The following is a 25402-nucleotide window of genomic DNA, read 5'->3' as shown; positions in this document are numbered from 1 at the left end:
TGGGCAAGCTTTCAAGGAAATAATAAAACGCCAATAAAAATCACAGCAATAATAATAAAACCTTATAACTGGGACAGATTATTAAAAACAGAGGGGCAGCAGTAAAGCAACATCTAATCATAAAAGGCTTGCATAGAGAGAAAGGTAGCGACAATGGCAACTCATCTGAAGGCATCAGAAGCTCAGGTCTATCACATGGAATCCGGTCATTGCTTGCAGGGCCTGAGATAGTGGAGGCTGGTCCATTAGAGTGAGTGTGGCATTGCCATTACCAGTTGGAATGGACACAGGTGAAGGCAATAACGCAGGCTTCCTCAACCTCGGCCCTCCAGAAGTTTTGAGACTACAATTCCCATCATCCCTGACTACTGGTCCTGCTAGCTAGGGATCATGGGAGTTGTAGGCCAAAAACATCTGGAGCGCCAAGGTTGAGGAAGCCTGCAATAATGCTTCTGAATACCAGTTGCTGGAAGCCACAGGAGCAGAGAGCGCTTTTGTTCTCAGGTAATGCACCATCGATGCATCCCTCTGCGTTCTTAGTTGTTCTGTGACGCCTTCCCGGTGTTATTGCCATCTGAAAAGAGACTCTTGCACCACAGTGCAACAAAACAACAAAGCACCCCAGAATATTTGTGGTAAAGAGAGTTACAGGGTTTTAGCAGGATGTTACGGGAGATGCACCAATTGGAAATGAAGCGGTATGGCCACCCTGAAAGTTTGGCAAGGAAACCAGTATTGAAAGTGGGATCACATCCAACTTCCCCAATACAGTGGTACCTCTGGTTACAAACTTAATTCATTCTGGAGGTCTGTTCTTAACCTGAAACTGTTTTTAACCTGAGGTACCACTTTAGCTAACGGGGCCTCCTGCTGCCACCGCACAATTTCTGTTCTCATCCTGGGGCAAGTTCTTAACACGAGGTACTACTTCTGGGTTAGCAGAGTCTGTAACCTGAAGTGTTTGTAACCCAAGGTGTCTGTAACCTGAGGTACCACTGTACCTTCATTACAACAAATAATCACGAATGTGCAATATACAGTGATACATCTGGTTATGAACTTAATTCGTTCCGGAGGTCTGTTCTTAACCTGAAACTGTTCTTAACCTGAGGTACCACTTTAGCTAATGGGACCTCCTGCAGCCGCTGCACCGCCGCCACCACATGATTTCTGTTCTCATCCTGAAGCAAAGTTCTTAACCCAAGGTACTATTTGTCTATAACCTGAAGCGTCTGTAACCCGAGGTACCACTGTGTGTGTGTATCTGGAAGGACACCTAAGATGTTCTTTACAAAGGAATAATAGTATATTATTACAATCTAATATAGGAAACCAGCAAATTCAGATATCAATTCTTACGTTCCATGAAGCTGTCGTTATAACGAACGGTTGGTTTGGTTACTGAGATGACAGCCAGCTCTGGGAGGAGAGGAGAGGAGCCAAGGGACAGTTGGCTCATAGGCCAGGCTGATGGAGGGTGCTTTGATGTCTCACCTGTCCCACAGATGCAGCCATTGATGGAGGCTGTTCTAAGAGATGTGGCCAAATTGCAGTTGCCCTCAACTGGTAAGGGAGTGGGCCTTGCTAGCTCACCTCCCACTTCTTATGTAGCCAGGATGGGAAGGGCTAGGAGGAGTCAAGAAGCTACTGATCCCAGCTGTGAGCCAATGGAGCTGGGTTTTGCAGTCATAATTCTCCCCCTGGAAAGAAGGAGAATTTGTGTGAAATATGTTTGAAAGCACAACAAGACATCATAGTCTATATGTAACCCATAGCATTAAACATCTGTAGGCAAATTCCACATTAAGTATTCTAAATTCAACTGAAATAGGCATCAAAGGCATACATTTGCACAGAGCTATTTATAAAGAGACCTATTGATCTTGGCATGGCAATAACATTCCAGCGAAACTCCTTTTCTCTTCTTCTTTTTCTAAAGCCAAGACAATTCCACGCTATTTCTTTTCTCTCTTTTTTTGTCCTGAAAAAAAAAATTGTTGGGCCAAAACCATCATTTGGTTGGCCACATAGTTCTGGTTTATGGTCAACAAGGGTAGTAAAAAAAACTTTTACAGAAGAGGCAGCCAAGGAGACTTTTTTCCCTTGTAAATCACAGCATTTATTTTATTATTATTATTGCTGTGAGAGTTTGGGGACTGGAGGCGGGGATGGTCAAGTTCCAAACGCAACTGAACCTGTAAACTACCAATATGAAACAACATTCTTTCTGAATTAGAAGCATCTCCTCCCCTCCTCGGCCCCTGCAATTTTCCTCTGAGCACAACTCAACTTCCCTTTCCACCCCTAGCAAATACTAACAACTTGCAAAGATACAAGCAACAACTTGCTCTCACTGTGATTCTACCAAGCTGACTGTACCACAGTACCTGGACTGTACCACTTCCCTCCATTTAGAACATCGGGGGGCTAGCTTGGCTGGAATCTACCCCTTTGCTAGTTTTCTGTGCAATGATTTGAGTTGAATTGTTGTTGTTGCTTAGTCGTTTAGTTGTGTCCGACTCTTCGTGACCCCATGGACCAGAGCACGCCAGGCACTCCTGTTTTCCACTGCCTCCCGCAGTTTGGTCAAACTCATGCTGGTAGCTTTGAGAACACTGTCCAACCATCTAGTCCTCTGTCATCCCCTTCTCCTTGTGCCCTCCATCTTTCCCAACATCAGGGTCTTTTCCAAGGAGTCTTCTCTTCTCATGAGGTGGCCAAAGTATTGGAGCCTCAGCTTCACGATCTGTCCTTCCAGTGAGCACTCAGGGCTGATTTCCTTCAGAATGGAGAGGTTTGATCTTCTTGCGGTCCATGGGGCTCTCAAGAGTCTCCTCCAGCACCATAATTCAAAAGCATCAATTCTTCGGCGATCAGCCTTCTTTATGGTCCAGCTCTCACTTCCATACCTCACTACTGGGAAAACCATAGCTTTAACTACGGTTTTTGTTGACCTTTGTTGATCTTTGTTGACAAGGTGATGTCTCTGCTTTTTAGGATGCTGTCTAGCATCCTAAAATGATGCTCATTTTCCAAAAGTTATGATGCTGGAAGATGAGCCCCTGAGTTGACTTATAAGAACATAAAAAGAACCTGCTGGACCAGGCTAAACAAGATCCAAGCACAATGGCTTTGAGCAGTGGCTTCAAGTAGCCATGAATAGCCCTCTTCTCCACAAATTCACCCAATCCTCTTTTAAAGCCATCTAAATTGGTGACTGCCACAGCCTTCTAGGGGAACGAATTCTATAGCTTAATAATGTGATGTGTGAAGACGTGTCTACATTATGTTGGGAAATAACGGGGGGATTCCAATTAATCCTGAACTCCCACATGTGTGGGGAACGGCAAAGAAAAAACGGTTGGCTGCCTGATTTTATTTTTAAAGTGTGGACCTTGACTCACTCTTTAGCCAAGACAGCCCCCCAGAGGAGTTTAGAACACAGATCTATGCAGCGTGTGCAAAGTGCAGAAAATATAGGTTGTTAGGCCTTTAAATGTCTCAGTATTAAGTGCTTAAAATGTGCTCCCTCAACTCTACCCCTCTTGGAGTGAATAGACCACAATGTTTAGTAAGTTAAAATGCTTTACTCACAGTACTCAAAGGTCTCACTCATGCATTCACCAATGCTACAGCAGAAACAACACAGGCAAGGTATTCTTGGTTGCAAAATGCAAAAGATATCTTCAACCATGGAGTCTGGGCACAGGAGCTTCTGCCTCATGAAGTCTGCTCAGCTTCTTTAGTTTGAAGGAGAGAGAGGGGGGGGAAGAAATAATACTTCCTCCCTCCTTGAAGAAGAGGGGATGTGACATCATAGAGTCTACTCTAGTAATTTAGAACTCTGTGGGTCTTAACCCCTTCACATACTAACTAGCATGAATGCGCACTGTTAGATTTGACTGCATATTCCCCACACTACAAACCATCTCAAGTGGGACCTACAACAAAATGCTGCCGCCTTGAATTCTCCTGTCAGGGTTCTAGCCAGCCAGCTATGCCCTTTCCCACCCCCAGTTTCCCACCCTGCTCTACAATAACCAGCCAGCATTTTGTGCCCACTGAGCATGCTCAGTCATCACCCCCAGTTTAGCATTTCCGCCCTTAAATATTGCTTCTACTTCTGCAAAACTTGGTGCTCCTCCTACCCTTCTGATATGCATGGATGGTGCCATTTGAGCAGCTGAAGAACTACGTTTGCTATGTGATGATATAGCTCAACAAAACCTCCATGTTATGAGGCAGTATATCTCTAAATACCTGATACCGGGACAAACAACAAAGGAGGGCTGTTGGTCTTCTTGCTTTGTTTACAAGCTTTCCAAAAGCATCTGGCTGGTGTCTACTGGAAACATAGCCCTAGACTAAATCAGGGATGGAGAACCTATGGCCCTCCAGATGTTAATGGACTATAGGTCTCACCTGCTGCCGCCAGCACGGTCAGGATGGTCAGGATTGGGGAGAGCTGTAGTCCAGCAACATCTGGAGAGCTGCAGGTTCCCCATCCCTGGGATAAATTGATTTATTGTCTGAACCAAGAGAGCTCTTTTAAAATGCTGATTTATACCTGATATTGTGGCATTTTGGAATATGGGTCCACCTTCACCTCTTCCTCTTAGAATATGAGGACGAGAAAGCTTGAAAAGTGCTGAAACACATATTTAGACCAGCAATAAATTACAGCGTGCGAGATATTTATTTCCTAAGACAGGCTAGAGAGATTTTGCTCTCTAATCCTTTGGCACGGCTTGATTCAGAACTATCACCACTAGCTCAGATGTGTTATGGATGGAGGCAGGTCAAGGAAGCAAATATTCACTTCTGGATCTAGATTGGGTTTAGGTTGGGTAAGGCAACGCTGTGGCTTGGAATCTCGATTCCCATTGCCAGGAATCTCACAAATGACTGATGCGTGATTTCCACCTCTTCTCAAAGAGGAATCTTTTAAGAAAAGGCCGTTTTTAAAGGGGGGGAGGGAATACTTCTTGTGATTAGCAGTCCTGGCGCCATTCACTAGTTCTGCTCAACAGAAAATGGCTGTGGAAGAGCTGTTTGGGTTTTTGTTTCCGTGCTGAGAGAAATGGCCTTGCAAAATTCTTCTTGGGTTTTATTCACCGTAGTGCTAGGGCTAGGGCTATGTCAGCAAGAGAATTACCCTCTTGCAAGATGGAATGTTATTCCCCTCTTGACCTGCTAAATCTGTTCTGGGGTTTCCCCCAACCAACTGGAGCAGATTTTGGGGAGGGTGTGGGGCATGCAAAGGGTGAGGAGAGTGGGGGGACCCCCCCCCTGCAGAACACTTAATTCTTGTACTAGTGAAAAAGGTAGTAGAACATGCTATTGGTGGGTGGCCCAACTGTATGTGCATAGGGAGCAGAGAGGCATTTTGCTGAATATTGTTGGTGGGGAGAGGTAAAATTCTCCAACTGTTTCCTTCAGAAAATTCTCTTTCAAATCTTGGATCACTTAATGCTGAACGAAACTCCATTTTTAATTCCTACTGGTAGATGAAGGAAGGCTTGTGTTAAAGGGGAGAACAGGAAGGATTAGGGGCCATCCCCACTGCTTCCAAAGACAATATTAAAATAAACTGAAACAAGATTAAAACAGGACCCAAAATTCATGGAGGGTGAAATTAGGTAAACCTAATCATGGAAGATCAAACCTATCCATTCTTAAGGAAATCAGCCCTGAGTGCTCACTGGAAGGACAAATCCTGAAGCTGAGGCTCCAATACTTTGGCCACCTCATGAGAAGAGAAGACTCCCTGGAAAAGACCCTGATGGTGGGAAAGATGGAGGGCACAAGGAGAAGGGGATGACAGAGGGTGAGATGGTTGGACAGTGTTCTCATAACTACCAGCATGAGTTTGACCAAACTGCGGGAGGCAGTGGAAGACAAGAGTGCCTGGCGTGCTCTGGTCCATGGGGTCACAAAGAGTCGGACACGACTAAACAACAACATTCATTTAATATTCTCCAGGGAAAGACTAGAAGTCTCCAGCACTTCAACAGCACCTCCCAGAATGGAGATTTTCAAAGAAAGAAAGAGAGAGAGAGAGAGAGAGAGAGAGAGAGAGAGAGAGGAGATAGAAAATTATGTTCTGAGAAATTTCAGGGAGACCTACTGTTTTGTTTTGTGGTTTTGGAACCATTATGAAAGCCCACAAGATATCTTGGACTATTGTAGGAAAGAAGGTGTGTGTGTGTGTGTGTGTGTGTGTGTGTGTGTGAAATGAATGGATAATTCTAGTTCAGTCCTACTGTCCACAAACATTTTCTTCTTAATTATTACATGTGAATCCACTTAAGCTCAATATTGAACAAGTGTTTCATTTGTTAGAAGACTTTTATGCTTCCTTTCAGTCGGAGTGGTTTACCAAAAGGCTTAAACAATTACAAAGCAAAACATGAAACCAAATAAGCTATGAAAAAACGCCCCCACAAAACAGTCAGCAGGATTTAAATTGCAACTTCAAAGCCTGGGGGAAATTGCATGGTGCATTAAATATGATATATATCTAGGAGCGCGAGGAGCATAGAGGAATTTGGTCATTGCTAGCTGTGCTCTGGGGCTGGTGGATTGGGGCATCATTTTGCATGTTAACATTTGTTTATTAGATTTCTATCCTACTCTTCCGCCCAAAGGATCTCAGGGCAGCAAACAACCAAATTATATTTTTTTTAAAAAAAATGATTTTTATTAAGGTTTCAATAAAAAGTTAGACAAAAAGACATAAAAAAGAAATACACAAATACACAATACATAATCCAAAAAAAGAAGAAAAACACACACACAAAAAAGCAGAAAAAACAACAGAACAATTAAAAACAACATCACTTTTTCATTTCCGTTTTTAAATTTACTTATTTTCTGGACTTCCTCATACCTCCCTCTTTTGTATTCCAGTCCAAATTGTTTGTCCAGCAATTTCTTTTCCACTTTTTTAATCCCAGTCTTTAATCTTAATATAATATAACATCAAAATTTTACCTCTTAAGTGCCAAATTTCCATTTCCTTAGATTCCTTTAACCCTAATCTTTAATCTTACTGTAATACAACATTAAAATTTTACCTCTTAAATACCAAATTTCCATTTCCTTAAACTTCTTTAATCCTAATCTTTAATCTTGATCTATCTATAACTTTATCCTGTACAGCTGGAAACCACTTATTTTCATTCCAACATCACTCTAACACAAACAACCAAATTATAAAACAAACAAAAAATCTTAAAAACAGTTCCAATACAGTCACAGATTGCAAAAGACCTGCTCTGTTTTGTGTGGGGTGATGCAGAGGCCATGTGCATATATTGGTGGAAATAACAAACAAACATGCATTATACTGCTTTGTAAAAAAATGTGTTCATTAGGCAAGACTGCATACAAAGTTACGTATTTGCGGAGAAAGTCATGCAAAAATGCTGAAGGGTTTTCACGAGGACCTTTGAAAGGAGAAAATCCCCAAACTGATGTGGAATTGTGGAGAACTGAAATTTACGTTGGAAAAAATGAGAAAGCGAGAGAAGCCTTTAACTTGACAGATTTACCCATCCCTTGTTGGGAGAATCTCCTGCCATTCTAAGTTCCTTGGCTCCCTTGTGAGCTCGATTCCTGAAGGGTTGGCACCGGTGGAGTTTGCAAGGACTGCCATTTCTGTGCCGTTTGGGGGTTTTCTGGAGTGGCCGCCGAGACCACATAACACCAGTCCTGAAAGACCTACATTAGCTCCCAGTACGTTTCCGAGCACAATTCAAAGTGTTGGTGCAGACCTTTAAAGCCCTAAACGGCCTCGGCCCAGTATACCTGAAGGAGCGTCTCCACCCCCATTGTTCAGCCCAGACACTGAGGTCCAGCTCCAAGGGCCTTCTGGCGGCTCCCTCACTGCAAGGAGTGAGGTTACAAGGAACCAGGCAGAGGGCCTTCTCCGTAGTGGCACCCGCCCTGTGGAATGCCCTCCCATCAGATGTCAAGGAAATAAACAACTATCTGACTTTTAGAAGACATTTGAAGGCAGCTCTGTTTAGGGAAGTTTTTAATGTTTGGTGCTTTATTGTGTTTTAATATTCTGTCGGGAGCTGCCCAGAGTGGCTGGGGAAGCCCAGCCAGATGGGCAGGGTATAAATAATAAATTATTATTATTTTCTGGTTGTATGTTTTTCCTTTCCCCTCTTGGGCCAACAGTGTGTAGATCAGCTTGGCCATTTTATTAACCAAGCAGGAACATCTCCCATCCTCTGGATTTCCCAGATCTTCAAACCCAACGTCTTAGCCACAGTGTACTTTCACTTTAGTTTTCAGGAACTACTCCGCCGCCTCCCCCTTCCCTAAGAAAGGACGAGTTCCCTTTCGAAAAATTAGAGGCGTCGATTCCCTGATCCCAGGTACCACGCGCGTTTCCACAGTTACACGGGAGAGCAGAACCTCTGCTGATCATTTACTGATCACCTCCCGCCCCTCCTCTCCCCCGAACTTGACACCAAGACCTGGGATTGGACTCAAGTCGCCCCGGCACCGTCCAATGGCAGGGCGAGGAGCGCCGAGGCGCTGTATATAACCTGCCCCGACGGATGCGCGCGTGTGGCGATGCGCATCCATGGCGATGGGGGATGCGGAGCGCAGCGCGGAGCCGGAGTGCGCGGCGCCGTCGCGGGGAGTCAGGATCGCCCTGCGCCACGCCTTCCTCCCCTTCCTCTTCTTCCTCCTCCTCCTGTGCAAGGTGAATGCGGCTTGCTTGCTTGCGCGCAGCAGCAGCGCAGTCCCTCCGCTCGCTCGACGTGCGACCCGCGGGACGAAGGGCCTTTGCTGACGGTGCTTGTATCTCTCTCCTTCCCCGCCCCTCCCTTCCAGGTGCGCGGCCACGAGGAGCCCGAGTGCCGGCTGCCGTGCGATTGCCCCGCCGAGCCGCCCGCTTGCGCCCCCGGCGTACCGACGTTGCTAGACGGCTGCTCGTGTTGCCCGACGTGCGCTCGGCAGCGCGGGGAGAGCTGCTCGCGGCTGATGCCCTGCGATGAGAGCAGCGCCCTCCACTGTCACCGGGACGCAGGGAGCGAGGCTGGCTTGGGGGTCTGCGTGGGTAAGTGGCAGGTTTTTGGGGTGGGGGACAGGTCCTCCTCCCGCCCTCGATCTCTCTCTGTTCTTCCCCCACTGTTGTTGTTGTTGTTGTTTAGTCGTTTAGTCGTGTCCGACTCTTCGTGACTCCATGGACCAGAGCATGCCAGGCACTTCTGTCTTCCACTGCCTCCCGCAGTTTGGTCAAACTCATGCTGGTAGCTTCGAGAACACTGTCCAACCATCTCGTCCTCTGTCGTCCCCTTCTCCTTGTGCCCTCCATCTTTCCCAACATCAGGGTCTTTTCCAGGGAGTCTTCTCTTCTCATGAGGTGGCCAAAGTATTGGAGCCTCAGCTTCAGGATCTGGTCTTCCAGTGAGCACTCAGGGCTGATTTCCTTAAGAATGGATAGGTTTCATCTTCTTGCAGTCCATGGGACTCTCAAGAGTCTCCTCCAGCACCATAATTCAAAAGCATCAATTCTTCTGCGATCAGCCTTCTTTATGGTCCAGCTCTCACTTCCATACATCACTACTTAATTTCTAAAATGATGGTGTAGCGGCCTGGGGTTGGACTAGATGACCATGGGGTCCCTTCCAGCTCTACAGTTCTGATTCTAGGACCATTGGTGCTGTATGGTCTTCCCTGACTGGCAGTGGCTCTCAGATAGGGTTCTCTCCCAAATCCTGCCTGGAGATGGCAGGGAATGAAACCTGGGCTTTCTGCCTTCCTCTGATGGTAGAAGATCATAGAATGGTAGAATTGGAAGGGACCCCAAGAGTCATCTAGTCCAACCCCCTGCAATGAAGGAATCTCAGCTAAAGCATCCATGGCAGATGGTCATCCAACATCTGCTTTTATGATATGATAATCTTTATTGTCATTGTCCCATACAGAACAACGAAATTGAAAAAAAAACCTACAATAGACATTCAAAAACCAACAAGCCTGCTATCCCAGCCTGGTTAACCCCCTAAAAACTCTGACACCCCATAATTAAATACAATATACTCCCACAGAGACTACCTTAAAAACCAAAATCACATTTGGATAAAAACTGTTTCTCAGATGGCTAGTCCTAGTCTTTATAACCCTGTATCTTCTTCCAGAAGGCAGAAGCTGAAAGAGATCATTTCCGGGGTGTGCACTATCCTGCACTATCTCTGCAGCTTTCTTATGGCACCTGGAAGCATAGATTTGATCCAAGGTGGGATCAGTCTTTACAACAATGGACAGCATTGTTTTTTCCCTGACCGTACAGCTCCCAAACCACACACAGAGACCATAAGTTAATACACTCTCAACAGTACAATGGTAAAATGCCATCAACAGGTCCTTTGAGAGATTGTTTTTCTGGAGGATTCTCCAAGGAAGGAGAGTCCACAACCTTCCGTGGGAGACTGCCCCCTGTCTAACATCTCTTACCTTCAGAAAGTTCTTCCTGATGTTTAGTTGGAATTTCCTTTCTTGTAAGTTGAAGCCCTCGATTCAAATCCTACCCTCCGGAGCAGGAGAAAAGAAGCTTGCTCCATCTTCCATGTGACAGCCCTTGAGATCTTTGAAGATGGATGGATCTCATATCTCCTCTCATTAATGAGGGAAGGTGTATTTGTGTAACGAATGGTGTGACCAGGTGCCAAAGGAGACAGGCGCTTAGTGGTGAACAATTTATAACGTTAACAGCAACACTTGGCATTTGCAGAGTGCCTTGTTAGGGAGACCCAGATTCAAATCCTTGACCCCCTTTAGAAGTTCACCTGGTGAACTTGGGCTTACCTTACCTGCCTTGTAGAGTACTCAGGAGGATGGAATGGATGGGGAGCAGTGGAGGCTGGTCTGAAAGTGGGATGGGACTCTGCCCCACCAACCTCAGGCAACCCCCACTTTCCTGCCTCCCTACCAACAACCTGGCTGTCCACTTCCTCTTTAATCTCAGTGTTGCCCTTGTAGATCTCAGCAAAGAGGAGGCAGCTGGGGACAAAAGTAGAATCAGCTGGTTCTGTCTGTCATTTGCTCTGGCGCCACCTACTGTGGGCCTCCTTACCTGCCACCCTACCAGTCATAATGGGCACTGGTGTGGTCATTAGTGCCACTCTGAGCTGCTTGGAGGAGCTGTAGAATACGTGTAATCTATCTATCTAGTCTTGAAGCAGCCGTCCTTATGGTCAGATGGGGGCTGGAGCTGAGCGTGGTTTGTGTACAACTACTTGGGAGGCTGGTGCAAGAACCTATATCTTTCTTCTTCTTAAAGTAGAACAACTTCCTGCTAAGGCTTCCTTTCCCCATTTTGCCACACAGGGATGGCTTGATGGGTTCCGTTAATACCACTTAAAAGCGTCCACAGCTGAGCTTTGTATGATATGCCTTAACTGAGCAGGATCTAGTCAGATGTGGACATCCCAGTGCGTAATCTAGATTCCTTCCCAGCTCCAAATACTTGATGACTTCACAACTCTGGAATGTATCTTGTGTTTGTAACATGTATTTGCTGCATGTTTTGAGGAATGTTGACCCAGTTTCCAATCTGGAGATCAAGAATTTCATGCAAAAACGCTTCAATCTGCAACTGGAACTCTACTAACTAGGGAGGCACACATGAGTCTAGTTAGCAGCCTTAACTTCAAAACTTGGCGTTCGCTGGGGATGGAGGCAGAAGCAATGGCACATCAGAGGGTGTAAAGGATAAGGAGATCCTGGGAAAAACAAGGAACTGAAAGGAATAAAAAGGAGCAATGGGGAAGGGATTCTGAATAACCACAGATGAAATAATACAGATATTTGAAGGTATTGGCCTGGTTCACAGATAACACTAAACTGTGGCTTGTTTAACAAACCACAAGTAAACCATGAGTTGTCCCACAGATGATCAGACAAACCATGGATCCCCACCCCCAAAAAAAGTTGGGCTTGCTTTCCAAGTGTACATGCCTTTGTATCTTGATGAGCATCTGGAATGGGGAGGCCAAACAAACCAAGGTTTCTAAGTCAATAATAACAAACCATGGCTTCAGGACATGGTTTACTTGCAGTAAGCAAGCTATATCCTGACAAACGTTCACAAATAATGCTAACTCATAATATAATGAACCCTGTTTTAGAGTTGTGTGAACCGGGCCATATTTTAGGGATTTTATTTCATTTTTTTAAAAAAAACAAAACTAAACTGATTGCATACTTAAAATCTGTACTGAACTCAAATTAGGAGGGAAATGCAGATTTCTTGATTTTGCAGAGCTGCTTCTGAGTTGGATTGGTTTTCTTATTTCAAATGCTTTGGTAAAGAAAGTGTTATACTACTTAGTGCAGGACATTTAATGGAAGGAACAGCATCAGAAAACGACCTGGCTTGAAACCATCTCTGGAACCATTTGGTTACATGACCAGTCTAATTTTGGGAACATTTTGGTTGTGTTTGTTACCAAAGACAGAGAACATGCTCATAGGCGATGGTTTGCTCTCATGTTTTCATGTTTGCAAGAGATGATGCAGAATTTAGAAAAGAAATCAATCTCTTAGCTGTCTTGCTATCTAAACATGAGAAGGGAATTGCATTCCTTCCAGCTTGTATGTGTTGCCCCACCCTGAGGAACAGGTACTGCCTGGCAGAAGACTTCTTGGATAGGAATATTTGCCCTAAGGTTGCACAGAGGAGAGAAGGGAAGAATGCTATTCCATCAGTTCTGCTGGGGAACCAGACGTCTTTAGAGATTTTGTTCAGTGATCGCCTCGCAGTAGCCATTTCGTTGGGATCCGGAAGTAGAACAGAAAGGAAGCAGGGCCACTACTGGAGAGCCAGTGTGGTGTAGTGGTTAAGAGCGGTGGACTCACAATCTGGTGAACCAGGTTCGATTCCCCACTCCTCCACATGCAGCTGCTGGGTGACCTTGGGCTAGTCACACTTCGTTGAAGTCTCTCAGTCCCACTCACCTCACAGAGTGTTTGTTGTGGGGGAGGAATGGAAAGGAGATTGTTAGCCGCTTTGAGACTCCTTTGGGTAGTGATAAAGCGGGATATCAAATCCAAACACTACTTCTTCTTTCCCTGAACAGTTTCCAACTTTGTCATGAGAATATTTTTGTAATTTTAAGGTTGGGTGTCTTGAGTTTGCTTTCCCCCCCTTCTCCCTCCTCATTCGCTTTTCCTTTTGATCACAAGTCCCTGAGGGCAGGGGCTGCTTTTTAAAAAAATCATCTGCAAGTCCTTGTAGCTAAAAAGAGGGGTGGAAATAATTTATATGTAAATAAATAGTACCCATAAACCTGGCAGCTGGAACTCCAGAGAGTGGCTTTAACATTACACTTGTACCAGAATCCCTTTGGTGCCCCCTCCCCATCCAAGAGATGTTTTGTATCAAATTCTAGGGGTCCTCAGACTTTTCTCTCTCTCATACCTCTAGGAAATTGCTGGAGGTCTTGGCAAACCATTTAATGATTTTTCTGCCTGTTGTAGCAATTGCAGTGCTCATTGTTAGATGTGATATTATTTTTTAAATCTCCTTTTAATTGCTTTTTTATTATGTGCTATATTTCCTGCATTACCATAATGAAAAATAAAATTAAAATCAATATGAATATTTAATACAACAGATGCACGCACCATCTCCTGTCTTCAGCCACAAAGCACATAAATGAAGCTCCATGGACCACAATTTGGGGAACCCCTAGTTTATTCTGTTCTGTGCTGCTTGCGGGGTTTCCCAAACTTGGGTCTCCAGCTGTTTTTGGACTACAATCCCATCATCCTTAGCTAGCAGGACCAGTGGTCAGGGATGATGGGATCTGTAGTCCAAAAACAGCTGGAGACTCCATTTGGGAGATTCTGAAGATAAAAAGTGGCGTATAAATCATACACACACACACACACACACACACACACACACACACACTGCAGCCCCTATGAAGATCTCAAAGAGCAAACTTTAAGATCTCTTGTATGAAAATGCTTTGAAACTCCCAAGAATGCAAATAAGAATTTATTCATTTGAGCTATATCCCACCTTTCTTCCAAGGAACTCAAGGTGGCATACGTGGTTTTCCTAGTCTCCATTTTAGACTAACCCTACCTCACAGGTTCACTGTAAAAATAAGACAGCAACTTGTCCAAGGTCACCCAAACTGCTTCACATCTGAGTGGGGATTTGAACCCTGGTCTCTCAGGTCTTAGTCTGGCATTCTACCCACATCACCACATTGCACCCACAGCTGGAGAAGACCTAGGTCTGCCGTAGTTGACCTGCGAGCCTTCCAAACAAACTCTTTTCTGACTCTCTGTGTCACAGGGTTTGCTTTCATAGCTATATGCATGCTCTGGTGTGTGCTAGGTCTTCACGCAGCTGGAATGTTTCCCTTCTTTGCTTCAGACCTCGAAGGAGACAACTGCGTGTTCGGTGGGATTATTTACCGGAGTGGCGAGACGTTCCAGCCGAGCTGCAAATACCACTGTACTTGCCAAGATGGGCAGATCAGCTGCATACCCCTCTGCAGCCTCGACTTGCTGCTTCCTGGACCCGACTGCCCCTTCCCAAGGAAAATCGAGGTCCCCAAGGAGTGCTGTGAGCAGTGGTCATGCGACCCCAAAGCAGATGTGGACGTTGGAGGATTTGCAATGGCAGGTGAGCCATCTGGGAGTTCGAAAGCTAGTTCTTCTGGGTTCTTTTGCAATGGCCTAACTTAACAGAAGGGATGCGGGTGGTGCTGTGGTCTAAACCACTGAGGCTCTTGGGCTTGCCGATCAGAAGGTCGGTGGTTCGAATCCCCACGACGGGGTGAGCTCCCGTTGCTCAGTCCCAGCTCCTGTCAACCTAGCAGTTTGAAAGCACGCCCAAAAGTGCAAGTAGATAAATAAGTACCACTCTGGCGGGAAGGTAAACGGCGTTTCTGTGTGCTCATCTGGTTTTGGTGTTCCGTTGTGCCAGAAGTGGCTTAGTCATGCTAGCCACATGACCCGGAAAAACTGTCTGTGGACAAACGCCGGCTCCCTCGGCCTGTAAAGCGAGATGAGCGCTGCAACCCCAGAGTTGTCTGCGACTGGACTTAACTGTCAGGAGTCCTTTACCTTTTTAACTTAGAAGAGTTTGGATTTGATATCCCGCCTTTCACTCCCTTTTAAGGAGTCTCAAAGCGGCTAACATTCTCCTTTCCCTTCCTCCCCCACAACAAACACTCTGTGAGGTGAGTGGGGCTGAGAGACTTCAGAGAAGTGTGACTAGCCCAAGGTCACCCAGCAGCTGCATGTGGAGGAGCAGAGACGCAAACTCAGTTCCCCAGATTACGAGACTACCGCTCTTAACCACTACACCACACTGGCTCTCTGGTTCATCTGGTTCAACTTAACAGAAGGTGTTTTCTTTGAAATGTTTCTTTCCTAGTTTTCCAAAATCAACTCAAAGGGCAGCCGATGAACCAGGATGTCACATCAATCTTAAATATACTAACCCCCCATTCCAAACTCACCCATGAAGTAGAAAACCAATTAAAAGATGAAAACCACAATACTGCAATAACAATGACAATGGTAATAATAAATTTCTTGTATCCCGCCCATCTGACTGGGTTGCTCCAGCAATCATCGGGAGAAAAGTTATCAGAACAAACCAGAAAAATAATCTGCTGCAGGCAGTTTTGAAACAGCTGCATCTTTCCCATCTGCCTAAAACAGTACAATGTTGGGGCCCGGTGCCTGGCAAGGCATCCCACATCAATTGGGCCACTCTTACGCTTGCTATTACAGTGCTCCCCACCTTGGAGAAATTCCAGCCTTATCCCCCCCTGGTGTTCTGCTTAATAATAATTTAATAATAATAATTTTATTATTTATATCCCGCCCAGCTGGCTGGGTTTCCCCAGCCACTCTGGGTGGCTTGCAGAATGTATAAAAAAATAATAAAGCAACAGACATTAAAAGCTTCCCGATACAGGGCTGCCTTCGGATGTCTTCTAAAAGTCAGATAGTTGTTTATTTCCTTGACATCTGATAGGAGGACGTTCCACAGGGCAGGAGCCACTACTAAGAAGGCCCTCTGCCTGGTTCCCTGTAACTTCGCTTCTTGCAGTGAGGGAACTAGCAGAATATCCTCAGAGGAGGACCTCAGTGTCCAGGCTGAACAATGGGGGTGGAGATGCTCCTTCAGGCATACAGGGCCACGGCCGTTTAGGGCTTTCAAGGTCAGCACCAACACTTTGAATTGTGCTCAGAAATGCACTGGGAGCCAGTGAAGATCCTTTAGGACCGGTGTTAAATGGTGTTACATGGAGGAGTCAGTTTAGGTGAGCATTCGGTTTTCCCCATCTGTAATTCGAAGTGGCACTGTCGATTCTACCACTTCACTCTGCTGCTTATGCAGATAACAGGCTCTGTTCTCTTGCCCCATGGAGTAAGGTACCTTATAACTTAGTAAACATCCTCCTGTGCTTTCAGAAGTCGGTCTGGGAGGCTATGGTGTTTTTGGACACCACGCTACGTACAGGAGAATGAGGAAACATACTTTTATATTGGTTTCAGAGGAGCAAAAAAGCTTTACACAAAACTTTCTCAGACTCCTTAAGGAGGCCATAAGTCCAAATGTGTCTTTTTAAAAGCCTTATGGCATCATAGCCTTCTCAAGGTCACTTCTCACGGTTGTCACATCCAGTTGGTTTCCTATCTCTTGATTCCCCTGCCCATAAAACCTTAGTAATGTTTACATTTTTTACAGCTTAAAGAGCATGCCATGATGTCAGTGGGACAGTGTAATAAACCCTCTGGAAGTCCTTTCTCATCATTGGGCAAGAGTTTGCCTATATAAGTGTGCGTGGGTTTTAAAAATTGGCAAGTAATAATTTTATTTAGTGGAATTACTTTATGGCCCTAGACATAAAGAAATCAAGTTCTATTACGTTTGGACAAACCATAAACAAGCATAGCTGAAATCCCATGATGGAAGTTTACACAGCAGATATGGCTGGCTAAGCTGAAAGGTGAGCATCATGCGTAGTTGCCCTGACAAAAACAGATGCAGAAGGTGGAGATAACTGTTTATTTTATTCCTACCTTTTCCTCCAAGGAGCTGAAATGCATGGGCCTTTTCTCCCCACCTCCGACGCACACTCTCCCCTTGCACCAACCCATAGCTGTCAACTTTTCCCTTTTCTTGCAAGGAATCCTATTCGGTATAAGGGAATTTCCCTTTAAAAAAGGGAAACATTGACAGCTATGCGCCAACCTTGTGATGTGGGTTAAGCTGAGAGGTGTACCTCCACTCCTCCATGGTGGACCTACATTTGGGGGGCCTTGAAGCCTGAGCTGTTATGGGGTCCACCTTCACAACCAGCAATGATCTGGGTTAACCACTGTTATCACCTTCAATGCGGTTGTTTCACGACAGATCGTCTGCCACAATTTTTCCGGGAGTTTATGTTTTCGGTGTCCACACAAGTACTTCCCTAAACTCCTTGTTATTCTTCTTGATCTCTGTTTAAAAGGCAGGGGAATGACATTAGTCAACCTACTGCAACACTTTACACAATCTGTGCTACTGACTCAAACTCCGGGATTGTTGAAATATACACAACAAGAAGATAATCAGTTTAAGTCACGTGACTCAAATTGGGTCTACTAGACCCTTTTTTTTTTAAAGCAACATGGACCAGAGTTGCATCTCGGGCCGCTCCAGATTAGGGCCTTAAAGCATAAGCTTCATTAGTTTCGTAGTAAATCACGTGTGGCCCATTGTGTAAATAATGTATATAAAGCAGACATTTCGGGGGAAATTCCATTCCTCACTACTATGAGCTGAATAAAGAGCATGAAATCCACACTCGACTCCGAGTATATTTCACCACTATTAATGTAAATGATTAATAACACTGGTCAACAACAAATTTGTTGTCTGCGTTTTTTCAGTTGATTTAGGACGAATCTGATGTGCTGAATCCAAAAATCACATTGGTTTTGCTGAATCAGGTCACGTTTTTGAGCTATGGCCAAATGTAGTTTTTTTACGTTTTTGTTCAAATGTACGCTTGTGTGGAGCATTTTAGGAGAAGTTGGTGGGGGTAAAATGCCATGTTGAATAATTGTTTTGCTTGGAAATGATTATTTTAATGACGAAGTATTCAGGTCCGATAGTTCTGGGTGATTATGTCGAAAAGGGATCAGTTTGAAGTCATAAAACCTCGAAATCTTCCATAAATTGGTGCGGCAAAGCATAAAGTTATTTTGGTATTAAACTTGGTGACCAGGATAAAGCTTGGGCGCCACACATGGTGTGCAAGGCATGTACCGAGACTCTACGTGGGTGGACCAATGGCAAGAGGAGTCTGAACTTTGGAATTCCCATGGTTTGGAGGGAGCCGACAAACCATGTCACTGACTGCTACTTCTGCGCTGTTGATGTGACTGGGATCAACAGAAAGAACTGGAGCAGCCTCAAGTATCCTGATCTTCAATCAGCACGTTGTCCTGTAGCTCATTGTGATGAAATTCCAGTGCCTATCTTCGGAGAACTTCCTGACATTAGTGACGAAGATGCCTCCAGTGTTGAAGGACATGAAGAAGAAGAAGTGGTTCTTCAAGATGATGCTCCACATCCATTTTCCCAAAAGGAGTTGAATGATCTAGTTCGCGACTTCAGCTTGTCAAAGGACTCTGCCAAACTGTTGGCATTCAGATTGAAGGAAAAAAACCTCCTCTCTGACAGTGCTCGCATCAGCTTCTTCCGCAACAGGCATCAAGAGTACCTCCGTTTTTTCTCGGAAGAGAAGGACTTGGTGTACTGTGCAGATATTGCGCAGCTTCTGCTCAAGCTTGGAGTGCCACAGTACGAACCCAAAGATTGGAGACTTTTTATTGACAGCAGCAAGCAATCACTGAAATGTGTTCTGCTACACAACGGCAACCAGTTTGCCTCTATACCCCTGGCTCACTCGACTACACTGAAGGAGAACTATGAAGCAGTGAAGTATGTGCTGGAGAAAATTGGTTATGATCAGCATAAGTGGTTTATTTGTGTTGACCTGAAGATGGTGAACTTTTTGTTGGGACAACAGTCTGGCTTCACCAAGTACCCATGTTTTCTGTGCATGTGGGATAGTAGGGACCGTGCTCAGCATTACACGAAGAAGGACTGGCCTGTGCGGGAGGAATTGGTGCCTTGCAAAGAAAGGAACGTCATCAACGACCCTCTGGTGGACAGAGACAGAATACTCTTCCCACCGCTGCACATCAAGCTTGGCTTAATCAAGCAGTTCACCAAGGCTCTGGACAAGGATGGTGACTGCTTCACTTACTTGTGCCAGGCTTTTCCAGGACTGACCATGGAGAAGTTGAAAGCTGGCATCTTTGACGGTCCTCAGATCCGTCAGCTAATCAGAGATCCAGAGTTCGGAAACTCAATGAACAAAGTGGAACTGGAAGCGTGGAAGGCATTTGTTCTGGTAGTGAAGAACTTTCTTGGCAACAATAAGGCCAGAAACTATGCAGAACTTGTCAACAACATGCTGACTGCTTTCAGAAACCTGGGCTGCAACATGAGCGTCAAGATGCACTACCTATTTTCACATATGGACTGGTTTCCTGAGAAACTGGGTTCAGTGAGTGACGAGCAGGGGGAGAGATTCCATCAGGACATGAAAGAGATGGAGACCAGGTATCAGGGTCGCTGGGACGCAGTCATGATGGCTGACTACTGTTGGACTCTGAAGAGAGACCTCCCTGCCGCTGAGCATTCCAGGAGTTCCAAGAAATGGAAGTTCAAGCCCTGAAGTTTGAAAAATGGTGAAGCAACATGCAATTTACGTGTACTTACCTTTATCAATGCCCACCATTAAGTTTACAGTAATCAATGTTTCTATCAGGTGATCAATATATGTTGTTGGAAAAACATTTTTTCCTCTTAAAAACATATTTAGGATGATATCTGTTGAGAAAAATCAGCTGATAATGCCACAAAAATGTAATCGATTTTGTCACAAGATCTGATTTTTTTCATATCAACATAGCACAAAAACCTGACCTGATGGAGAGAAACGGATGCCATTTCCTGATTCGGCAGGGCAAAAATACCCTAAATCAATTGTAGAAATCTAGACAACATTCAAAAAGTAAAAAATTGTTGCCCAGTGTAATATTCAATTTATTTCCTGCCCTTCACCATGGAGGAGGAAGCCAATTCCCTGAAGCCTGACAGTAACCCAGGTTTGTTTGTTTTTTTAACCACCACCTGCCCTTTAGCGTACAGACAAGAAGCCACCCTTGGGATCGACGCATCCGATTTGAGTTCCAACTGCATTGAGCAGACGACAGAGTGGAGTGCGTGCTCCACGAGCTGCGGAACGGGCTTCTCCACTCGGGTCACCAACAAGAATGCAGCGTGCGAGATGGTGAAGCAGACCAGGCTCTGTGAGGTGCGGCCTTGCGAAAGCGCTCGCCTGCCGGATAAGGTACGGATCAGACTCTCGCTGCGTGCAGCCAGCCCGCTGCATGGTCCTTTTGCACTAGCTACTTCTCCCAGAAGGCAAGCACCATAAAACACTGGCTTTGGAGGGAAGAAAGGTGGGCATCCTTTCCTGAGACCCTTAGTAATATCATTATTATTATTTATTAAATTTATATACCACCTTTCACCCGAGCTTCAAGCATCATTTCTGCTTCAAGCCGCACCATTGTAGCCTTACTAATTTCAGTCTAGAAAGCAGGAGCACAACATTCCTGTCTCAAAGGAGCTGTCTGTTGCCTTTCTCAAAAACGAGGCCTTTCCTCCCAAGGTGTTGCTAGTGGCAGATCTGTTCAAAGTCGATTTTGCCTGCCTCTTCTCCCCTCACAGCCAATCAAGCAGGGGCATTTAGTGAAATAAGTACTTTTTTTTTTTTTTTTTTGCTTCTAATGCTCATTGCATGCCTAGAGCAAGGTGATCCTTGATTTTACCTCATTGCTGTTGGTAGTCTAATAATAATAATAATAATAATAATAATAATAATAATAATAATAATATTTATACCCTGCTCATCTGGCTAGGTTTCCCCAGCCACTCTGGGCGGCTCCCGACAGAATATTTAAAACACAATAAAACATCAAACATTAAAAACTTCTCTAAACAGGGCTGCCTTCACATTTCTCCTAAAAGTCAGATACAGTGGTACCTCTAGATGCGAACGGAATCCGTTCTGGAGCCCCGTTCGCATCTAAAAGCAAACGTAACCCATGTCTGCACGTGCGTGGGTCACGTATCGGTGCTTCTGCGCATGCGCAAGTGGCAAAATCCAGAAGTAGCACGCTCCGTTACTTCCGGGTTGCCGCGGAGCGCAACTTGAACACGCTCATCCTGAAGCACATTCAACCCGAGGAATGACTGTAGTTGTTTATTTTCTTGACATCTGATGGGAGGGCGTTCCACAGGGCGGGCACCACTACCGAGAAGGCCCTCTGCCTGGTTCCCTGTAACCTTGCAGTGAGGGAACCGCCAGAAGGCCCTCGGAGGTGGACCTCAGTGTCCAGGCTGAACGATGGGGATGGAGACGCTGCTTCACTCCCTCAAAGCTTCTTTCAGACATGGCGGTGCTAGGTCACTATTCACTTTTGCATGTCTGTTGTGTCATGTCTTCTTCTCCCTATTAGAAGGGGAAGAGGTGCGTCCGCACCAAGAAGTCTCCGACACCTGTCCACTTGAAGTACGACAACTGCACCAGCATCCACCTGTATAAACCCCGTTATTGTGGCATTTGCAGTGACGGACGCTGTTGCACCCCCCGGGCCACGAAAACCATCCACGTGGATTTCCGCTGTCCTGAAGGCAACATCATCAGGCACCCTGTGATGTCCGTCACGAACTGTGTTTGCCATGGCAACTGTCCTCAGGATAACAACACTTTCTATAGAAAGCTCCGCCGAGCGGGCTGATTGAAAACACAAAACTGATGACGATTTCCAAAAGGGGGAGAATATTTAATATGTTAAAATTTCCTTAAAAGCGAAGCGTGGAAATCAGCAGCGAACAATATTACCCTGCTGGGTGTCTCTTTTTTCTTTTGGGAAAGGAAAAGTACTTTTAAGATGCAATGCGATTTCCATCTGGTTCCGTAAATGACCCAGTTCAGTTCCTGTGGAGTTCCCTGAAATCTTTCTTCAAGCATTGCCACCCCATTGTAATATTAGTCCCTGGGGGAGAAATGTAACAGCTCAACATGGGTTTCTTTTATTAGTATAAGGGTTTCTTAGAACCTCTGCAAGCACTAAAACTTCTTGTTCCTCAGCTTCATGTATTTGCTTGCCTGTGGTCATGTTTCTACGTTCTTCTTGCTGAACAAACTGTTTGCAAAATTCATGGGCCAAGATGCTTGGATGAGCACTGGCCTTATTGTCGCCCCGATAACTGCAGCCAGGAGTTGAGCACAGCTTGTTTCTTGCAGAGTGATGGGCCAAGGATCTTAATGCTGATACAAAACCCAAGTTAGGCACGTGAGTCCTTCTACAGCCAGTTTTTAAGGAGGAACGTATTTTTTCCCAATCAAAGTTGCAGCAGGCGAAAACATGCCTTCCTATTATTATTTCCTCTTCCTTGCAAAGCACTTGCCCCTTGAACCAGCTCATCCTTTTTCTGCTCCAGCTGCAGCTGGTGCACACAAACTTTCTCTTTGCCTCCTCCCAGCAATGGCGGAGGAACCCTCTCCGGCACCCGGGGTGGGGCAGCCCATGTGTGCATGTGTGGCATCCCGTACAGAGTGTGCATGTGCGGCGGCCGCACGGGCTGCCACTCATGCTCCATGGCTGTATGGGCTGGTGCTTGCACAGCGACCGGAGTGCACATGTGCAGCAGCCCATACGTACTGCGCATGTGTGGCATCCTATACATACTGTGCATGTGTGGTGATCATACAGGATGCCATGCGCACTCCATACGGGCTGCCTCTTGCATGGCGTCCGTACAGGCTGTCACACAAATGGCATCCCGTACGGACTGCACATGTGTGGCAGCCCATATGGAGTCCCATGTGCAGGAGCCTGTATGGACAGCACGCAAGCAGCGCCTATATGGACTGTGTGTGCCATCGGCCGCTCTACAGCTGGTGGAAGGCAGGGGCCATCTTGTCACCCCCTGAGTGGCACCCAGGGTGGCCCACCCCCTCCACCCCCCACTTCGTACGTCCCTGCCTCCCAGTCTGCTACCAACTCACCTTCTTCTGCTGGTGTATGACGTTGCCAAGGGGGCGCCCCTGCCCTGGAGCAGCTGGTAATATGGCCAGGAGTGGGAGATTCTGGACCACGGATGTCAGGGCCGGCCCACACATGAGGTAAGGTGAGGCGACTGCTTCAGGCAGCAGGGTTCACAGAGGAAATCCCAATGCCAATCTCCGCTCCCCTCCTCATTCCTGATGTAGATCTTCACTGACCCCTTCTTCCCTAGTGATGAGCAGGGTGCCATTTTGGGGGGTTGCCTCAGGTGCCAAAATGTCACAAGCAGGCCCTGACTGCTGTTATGCCACTTCACGGTTAGACTAGCACTGGGTACTTGTATTCAAAGGAAGATTAGTGTCTCTTTTTCTTTCTCCTGTTGGTCTCAACTTATGAACTGGTTCCTGCGGGGGTTTCAGAGTGTCCTGACAAAAGAAAAAGCTTCTAATACTTAAAAAGTAGATTGCAACAGGACAGAAGTTGTAACTGAAATGTGTGCTGGGCTAGTTAGCTAGCTGAAATCGAATTGTGTGGAGGTAAAGGTGATGTTAGGAGCTAATTCACATGAGCATCCAAAGGTTGGTCTACTTATGAAGCATGTACATTGTGGAGCCCCAGTACAGAATATTTCAACGGGCCTCTGGATGGCAAATGACCCATTTTTGTACAGTTCCCCACTTTAAGTTTAGACTGGACTGTTTGCGTCCTGCTCTGAAGGATGTGGACTGACCCGCTTGCTAGGTGAGAAAGCAAACCTTGTAAATCTCCTGGTCCACCTTTCATAAAAAAAAGTAGTTCCACGTTTTATGGAAACAGCAATGCAAACATAAGTGTATGCCATACAATCTAAGCCGTCTGTAAATGTTCAAACAATACTGAAGCTATAAACGTATGATTAGGAGAGTGCTGTGACGCATCCGTAAGTCTGTCTGCTGTTATTCAGCTCAAAAGATGCTCAGTGGTTGAAGTGCAGTCTTTTATATCAGGATGTAGAAGCTGGGCTGGCTTTGCGCTCCCTGCCAAACCATCACAGACCCCATTACTTGCTTGGGCTCAAGTGAGGAGGGGCAAATTTTTAAAGAGGGAGGGGGAATGTTTTAACACAGCTGATGGAACTGAAGTCACTGGTGAGCTGTTTTGTAAAGGGGTTGGGAGAAAGAGTGTGTTTTTAGATATATATATTAATGTCATTTTCAATAAATAGAACAATAAATTTACAGCGGCAGTGTCATTCTTTACAACAGTGGAAGAAAGGAAAGAAAAAGGGGGGCCTCCGCTGTGGCTGGGATGTCCGGGGATGGTAGAACCTCACACCAGTTGAGTGACTTTTGTTAACAAATTGAATAAAAGGATACCAAATCACCTTAACGTTTGATTCCACGCTCCCCATGCCTTTCTCCTCTCCTGGGTCAACTTTCCCCCCAAAGATAGCTGCCAAAGAGTGCTGTATTTTGTTTATCTGCAAGTCTGTGAAACAGAGGCTGCACGAGGATCCCAAATTACAGGTAGGAAGTGGGATTACACACATACCCTGATGACGTCAGATTTGGGGCCATCCCTGGTGTGTTTCAATTATACGCGGGTGGCGCTGTGGTCTAAACCACTGAGTCTCTTGGGCTTGCCGATCGGAAGGTCGGCGGTTCGAATCTGCACAACAGGGTGATCTCCTGTTGCTCTGTCCCAGCTCCTGCCAACCTAGCAGTTTGAAAGCACACAAGTGCAAGCAGATAAATAGGTACCACTGCAGCAGGAAGGTAAACAGTGTTTCCATGCGCTCTGGTTTCTGTCACGGTGTTCTGTTGTGCCAGAAATGGTTTAGCCATGCTGGCCACATGACCCAGAAAGCTGTCTGTGGGCAAACGCCGATTCCCTTGGCCTGAAAGCAAGATTCCATAGTGCTGCAATTCCATAGTCGCCTTTGACTGGCCTTAACTGTCCAGGGCTCCTTTACCTTTTTTGCTTTACACTCATACCCTCCAACATGTCACAGTGGAAAACCAGGAGACACATCTTCTCCCACATGAGTCATGTGACCTGTGAAAGATTGTACCCTGAATGCCTTTCGGAGCTGCAGCACTCAAAAAACAAGATGTCCCGATTTATTTGGGACCGTTGTGGGGTGTCAGAGCTGGCTCCAGGTCCCAGCTCACAGAGGACCAACGCTAGCCGGCAGTAATGTACAAAAGTCTTTATTGAAGTACAG

At 45.7% G+C, this 25402-nt stretch overlaps 1 protein-coding gene and 1 long non-coding RNA gene across 2 annotated transcripts; one reads left to right on the top strand and one right to left on the bottom strand.

Moving 5' to 3' along the window:
• Positions 1–1343: 1343 nt before the first annotated feature.
• Positions 1344–13086, bottom strand: LOC308480951. Its single transcript, XR_013988347.1, has 4 exons — positions 10836–13086; positions 4568–4648; positions 3595–3740; positions 1344–1700 (listed from the first exon to the last, which is right to left on the bottom strand). It is a non-coding gene; the product is annotated as an uncharacterized lncRNA (long non-coding RNA).
• CCN3 (cellular communication network factor 3) lies at positions 8585–24416 on the top strand. The gene is made up of 5 exons (XM_081012750.1): positions 8585–8722; positions 8854–9079; positions 14414–14665; positions 20263–20471; positions 21646–24416. Exons 1-5 carry the CDS (start codon positions 8600–8602, stop codon positions 21925–21927), a joined length of 1092 nt encoding a protein of 363 aa, XP_080868876.1. The 5' UTR covers positions 8585–8599; the 3' UTR covers positions 21928–24416.
• Positions 24417–25402: the final 986 nt, after the last annotated feature.

This window comes from Podarcis pityusensis (assembly GCF_964106645.2).
Source record: "Podarcis pityusensis genome assembly, chromosome: 7".
Lineage (NCBI taxonomy): Eukaryota > Metazoa > Chordata > Lepidosauria > Squamata > Lacertidae > Podarcis > Podarcis pityusensis.
This window is presented reverse-complemented; position numbering and strand designations above follow the sequence as displayed.

Bases quoted from the DNA above. Each gene is read 5' to 3' on its own strand.
- CCN3 (XM_081012750.1), top strand. From the start codon at position 8,600: ATGGCGATGGGGGATGCGGAGCGCAGCGCGGAGCCGGAGTGCGCGGCG. The intron at 9,080-14,413 runs GTAAGTGGCAGG...TCTTTGCTTCAG, and splicing joins TGGCTTGGGGGTCTGCGTGG to ACCTCGAAGGAGACAACTGC. The intron at 14,666-20,262 runs GTGAGCCATCTG...CCTGCCCTTTAG, and splicing joins TGGAGGATTTGCAATGGCAG to CGTACAGACAAGAAGCCACC.